A 6,314-nucleotide genomic window follows, 5' to 3' on the forward strand; every position below is an offset into this window, starting at 1 on the left:
GAAAATTCCGCTGAAAAATGGGCTCTTTAAAAGTGATTTTCAGCAAATTTCGATCAATTTTTGGTCAGTTTTTCTATCAAAAAATGCCAAAAAATTGCAGATTTTCTAGACAATTTTCATTGATTTTATGTGATTTCTAATCGATTTTAATACAATTTTTCAATGATTTTCAGACTGTTTTCAGCCAAATTACCTCATTTTCAGGGGCAAAAATTCCAAAAAATTCAGTCAATTTTCAGACAAATTCCACAAATTTTTTTCACTGAAAATTCCAGATTTTTAAGCCTATTTTCAGCTGATTTCCTTCATTTTTTGAGTAAAATTCCTTTTCAGTGATTTTTGGTGATTTTTTATCGATTTTCTGGGGAATTTTTCGTGATTTTGAAGCAATTTTTCTTAGTTTTCGACCATTTTCAGACTAAAAACCTCGAAATTTCAGACTTTCACCTACAAAAGAGCCATCCGAAGATCCTAATTGTGTCAATTCCGCCAAATTCGATGCTGGTCCATCCGCATCTCCATCATCTTCATCCACTTCCATTTTCATGTCTTCCGTTTCGGCAGTGTGTAGAGTGTTTTTTAGAATTACATATTTATGTGGCCTATTTTCACCGTGTTTGGGCTCATTTTAAAGCTCACAATCCCATGAATCTGAAAAGGTTGTTTTCGTGATAATTGGGGTAACATTTTCAGAATTTCAGGCAATATTCAAAAAATTTGAATGAAGATTGGCACGTTTTGAGCTCATTTTGATGCTCAGATATTAAGAATTTCGATTTTCAGTGTCAAAATTTGTCGCGGTCGTGCGTCGCGTGTTTGGCTGAAATTTCAAAGTGGGCAGAGCCTAGTCGTGGTTGAGCTCATTTTGAAGCTCTCGACGAGACGTTGTCGAATTTCGCTATGAATCCTGTTAAAACACGCCGCGATTCGGTGAGATTCGAAAATTTCGGGTGCGTCGCGGTCGTGCGTCGCGTGCTTTAGGTGAAAAATCAAAGTTAACCGATTTGCGGCGTGTTTAGGCTCATTTGAAAGCTAGAAAGCTCAGAAATCTGAAAATTTCATTTTTATGTCAATTCAGACTATTTGAAAGAAGTTATGGACCAATTAAATTTGCGAAAAAACGTAAAAATTATCTTATTTCTACAGTAATCCTGCTCCTAAAACCTATCCTCTTCATTTCCAGCCTACCGAGACAATCACTACCTCCTAAACCAAATCCAATGGCGTCCTTTCCATCCGTACATGCCTAGTTTGGACCGTAATCCATATTCATATCGTCAAAAACCGGAGGAAATAGCGAATCGAATGTACCTAACCGACAAAAATACCCTAGAGCAGTGGCTTCGGGAACATCGTTACTCAGCTGAAGGACATTCGGGAGGGTTTCAGATGTTCAGTGTGAGTTTTCCTGCTTTTTGTGGCGCTGAAATTGGCTTAAAATAGGCTTAAAATGACTATAGAAATGTTTAAAACGGCTGAAAAAACGCTGAAATAGCTCAAATATGACTATGAATAACTTAAAATAGGCCTGAAATAGGCTGAAAATAGGGGACTTTTAGGAATTTCAAATTTATTGTACTTTGGCTAAAAATTGGCTGAAAAATGGCTTAGTATATCCTAAATTGGGCTTGAGTAGGCGTGAAATAGGCTTAAAATAGGCTGGGAATAGGCTGATGATCGACTTAAATAGGCTTAAAATATGTGTCATAAAAGGCATAGAATCGACTCAAAATAGGCTTAAAATGAGCTTGAAATAGTGTTAGTAGGCCTAAACTAGGCTAAAAATAGGCTTGAATCGGCTTGAAATAGTTGAAAATAGGGCTAAAATCGGCTTAAAGTAAGTCTAAAATGAGCTCAAAGTGTGCTGAAACTAGGCTTAAAAGTTGTTTAAAATAGGCCTACAGTAGGCTTAAAAAAGGCTTTAGATTGGTTGAAAATACACTTAGAATAGGCTTAAAATAGTCTTAAAAAATAGACAAGGCTTCAAATTGGCCGAAATAGGCTTAAAATGGGCTCAAAGTAGCATGAAAGTAGGCTTAAAATGACCTTAAAATATGTTCGAAATGGCTCAAAATAGTCTTAAAATGGGCCTAAAATGGGCCTATGATTGGCTTAAAATGATATCAAAATATGCTTGAAATGGCTCGAAATAAGCTGAGATAATATGGCTTACAGTTTGCTTAAAATATGTTTTAAATGGCCAACAATCGATTTTCGCGCTGAAATTGTGGCTGAAAAATGGCTTAAAATGACCGAATTTTCAGCACGTCCTCCATCAACTCGGCCGTATCGGTGGCTACAATTCATTTTTGGGTCTTCTCAAGTACTTTAACACAGTTGCCCGAGAGCACAACAGTGAGAAGTATGTGTTGGACCAATTCGCAAACGTCGTCCGAATCGCGCTTTCAGCGGAAGAGATATTACCCAAGGTTGGTGTCTTCGAAAAAAACTTTGTTTTGTTTTGTTTGAAACTGCTCGAAAATAGATCAGAATTACCGTAAAACCTCTAATAGAACGACACCCGGATCGTCCACTTTGAGCCTATATATCTCACTTCTTTTGAAAGATATCAAAAAGTTGTCAGCTAATAAAATGTTTATCAGGATATCAACAACATTTTACTAGTTAGCCACTTTTTGATATCTTTCACAGAAAATGAGATATATAGGCTCAAAGTGGACGATCCGGGTGTCGTTCTATTAGAGGTTTTACGGTAGTCTGAAATTCGACCTGAAATTGTTTCGAAAACCCGAAAGAGTTTAAGCTTAAAGGTGGTGTGTAAGGCTTCCATTCGGTCGGGAAATTTAGCCGACCGACCGACCCAGCCGACCGACAACCGACCGAGCTGACCGATCGGTCGGAGCGCCAACCGTTTTCGTGCATTTGCGCGTCAACGTGTTTGCACACGCGTGCATTGTATTTTACGACGAACTACTCACTAAATGCCTCGTGCGAGCAATCGCCTTTCGTGTGAAACGAAATGCAAAACACACGCATTTCGCGAAAAAAGTGGGCGGAGCCTCGGCACACACAAAGTATAGTGGACGGCGGAACCCGGGAGGTGTCGGCCGTTGCGTAGAATGACTACCCATCAGCGCGCATTAAAGAAAATTTTCTTTCGTGTCGAGACCCATCGACATAATTGCATGTTCCTTTAAAGGGGGACTCCGACCAAAAATTTTTATTGCATTAAAATGTGTTAAAATTTATCTATTTTCCGAATATTATTGCGAAAAAATTCAAAAAAAAATCCGAAATCCCCGAAAAACGGCGTTGAAAAGGAAGAAAATTCAAAAAAAGGTGCCGCCGGGGGACGAGGATTTTCAGTGAGAAACCTAGGCCACGGCAGTGGGCGCCTTTCCTATGTGGCAAATTTTCCGGATTTTTTTCAATTTCATGTCCGGCAGGTAAAAAACTTAAAAAACACTGTCGGCGACTTGAAAAAAAGGCCCCCGGCGGCACCTTTTTTTGGCTTTTAACACATTTTAATGCAATAAAAATTTTTGGTCGGAGTCCCCCTTTAATTTCGTTTTGCACAAGAAGCGAGAAAATTTTGCAAAACGTCAAGGTTTTTCTCCCACCCCTGGCGCAAAGGCACGAAATCGGTTGGCGCGCCGGCCGATCGGTCAACTCGGTCGGCTGTCGGTCGGTTGGGTCGGTGGTCGGTCGGCGGTCGGCGATTTTCGACCGACCGAAATGGAAGCCTTAGTGGTGTGTTAGCTAATTTTGGGCTCTTTTGCCCCGAATTTCGGACTAATGTCTTTTGAAGATTTCTAAATGTTTCTGTTAATTTCCTCCCAGGTGTATGAAAAACCCTGACAAAAATCAGAGAAAACCCTGAAAATCAATAAAAATTCGAATTTCGCGCGCTTTTACCGGCAGTTGGCCTAGAAAACTCACACATGGCCGCTAGGCCACCGGTTCCCACTTTGACTTTTCGATGCCGTTTTTCTCAATGAAGGAATTTTTTTTGAATTTTTTCTTTATTTTTATGGGGATCTACATGGATTTCTGCACAAAATAAAGCAATAAAATTAGTAAAAATTGGTCCAAAAATGAGTCCAAAAAAGCTGAAAATCAAAATTGCTGGCCTGAAATTTTATGTAAAAAATCTGGCTCAAATTAATGGTAAATAGTTCTAAAATCCGCTTCAATTATACTAAAATATGTCAGATTGGCTCAAAATTAGTTAGAAATAGTCCAAAATGGCATAGGACACTGTCCAGGTGTTTCCGGTTCAAAAATATATGGCTTTAGTCCGAAATTCGGGGCAAAAGAGCCCAAAATTAGCTAAAAATTATTGTCTAATTTTGCACATTTTCAGCGCATCTACCGTCTCACGGATTTTGTCGAATCAGCGACATTCTCGCATGTACAATGTGCTGCACTGCTCGCACGAATGTTCTTCAAACCAAAAACTAGTCATTCGCTCAGTTTTCATTAGTAAGTAGTTTTTCTCAAAATTTCGAGCTTAAAAATCCCGAAACATCAAGCTGAAATATCTGGAAATGTGATGAAAATTGGCTCAAAAAGAGCCCAGACCGGCCTAAAAAGCCAGAAAGCCCAAATTTCCAGATTTGTGAGATTGTGAGCTTTGAAACGAGCCCGAACACGATACAAATCGGTTAATTTTGATTTTTCGCCCAAAACACGCGACGCACGACCGCGACACACCCGTAATTTTGAATCTCTCCGAATCGTGGCGTGTTTGGGCTCATTTTGAAGCTCTCGGTGAGCTCAGTTCAAATTTTGATATATAGAATTGAAATTCTTGAATTCTGATCTTCAAAATGAGCCTTCCAGCCTCCTGGAACACGACGATGAACTATCGATTGAAAAACTGCGCTTCCTGTTCGCCTATTTCGATCGAATCGCGACGAATCCGCCGAAAGGATGTGTCAGTTTCCGTCTGAAAACAGTGAGAAACGAAGAATTCAAAGAGGAATGGATCAAAAATAAGTGCAATCCGATGCCCGATGTTCGAATCTATGATCAAATGGTTATTGAGGAGACCGCACTCTGTACACAAATCGATTTTGCCAATGAGTACTTGGGTGGAGGCGTTTTGAAAAGTGGCGCTGTTCAGGTGGGCAAAAATCTGTGAACAATGGTCCAAAATCCATGAAAAATAGACCAAAATTCGTGAAAAACGATACAAAATCCATGAAAAATGGTCTAAAATTCATGAAAAATGGTCTAAAATTCATTAAAAATGGTCTAAAATCCATGAAAAATGCTCAAAAATCTTTGAAAAATGGCCTAGAAATCCAAAAAATTAGGCCATCCATGAAAATGGAGGCTTTTAGATCGCTTCAGAGCTTCGTGGCCTAGAAATTGAGAAAGTTAGGTCACCAGGGCGTTCGATATGACCTAGAAAATCCAAGAACTAGGTCATGGCCTAGAAAATGCAAAAATCTAGGTCATGGCCTAGAAAATGCAAAAATCTAGGTCATGGCCTAGAAAATGCAAAATCTAGGTCATGGCCTAGAAAATGCAAAGAATAGCATTCTAGGCAACTTTCTAAGCTACGTGGCCTAGAAATCGCCCAAAAGTTAGGCCATCTATGAAAATAGAGGTTTCTAGGCCATATTTTATCTTGTTTAAGGGTGATTTTAGAGATTCGTGGCCTAGAAATTAGGAAAGTTAGGCCATCCAGGCTATATGAGCAATCTGATGGCCAAGAAAATCGAATTTTGGAAAAGTTGGGCCCTTATGACCTAGAAATCCCCCAAAAGTTAGGCCATGTTTAAAATCAGTGGATTTCTAGGTCATCAGAGACTAGAAATTGAAGATTTCATGTCGTTTTTGGACCATTTTTGAGATGCGTGGCCTAGGAATTCAGGATTCTGATGATGATGGCCTAGAAAATGCAAAAGTTAGGCCACCAGAAAATGTTGCCATTTTGCAGGAAGAAATCCGTTTCCTAATGTGTCCCGAAATGATTGTCGGAATGTTGCTGACGGACAAAATGGACGATACGCAGGCGATTTCGATCGTTGGAGCATATGTGTACAGTGGCTATACGGGTTACGGTAGGTGTTGGGTTTTTTTGGGATGAGCAATTTGGAAAGTCCGATGAAAATCGACCATTTTTAGTTGAATAATTCGGAATTTCGGGCCACTTCTAGGTCATTTTAATGTGGTGGCCTAACTTTTGCAAATTACTTTTCTAGGCCATTTCAGCAAAAATGTCTGGAAAACACTCCAGATGAATATCCATTTCTAGGCCCTTTCAACGTGCTGACCTAGAAAATGCAACGTGAGAAAGTTAGGCCACCATGCTAAAATTGCCTAGAAGTGGCCTAATATGCCCC

The 6,314-nt window shown here is 39.5% G+C and overlaps 1 protein-coding gene across 1 annotated transcript in view; it reads left to right on the forward strand.

The window, feature by feature from the left end:
- Nucleotides 1-2,366: 2,366 nt before the first annotated feature.
- Nucleotides 2,367-6,314, forward strand: part of Cbr-pme-3 — a gene marked incomplete at both ends in the record, with an annotated part of 17,938 nt that continues 13,990 nt past the window's right edge. Inside the window, 4 exon segments of the mRNA XM_002647095.1 lie at nt 2,367-2,429; nt 4,325-4,443; nt 4,804-5,080; nt 5,909-6,032. Of these exon segments, the coding sequence (XP_002647141.1) occupies nt 2,367-2,429; nt 4,325-4,443; nt 4,804-5,080; nt 5,909-6,032 (583 nt within the window).

Source organism: Caenorhabditis briggsae (genome assembly GCF_000004555.2).
Source record: "Caenorhabditis briggsae complete genome, chrIV, whole genome shotgun sequence".
Classification (NCBI taxonomy): Eukaryota; Metazoa; Nematoda; class Chromadorea; order Rhabditida; family Rhabditidae; genus Caenorhabditis; species Caenorhabditis briggsae.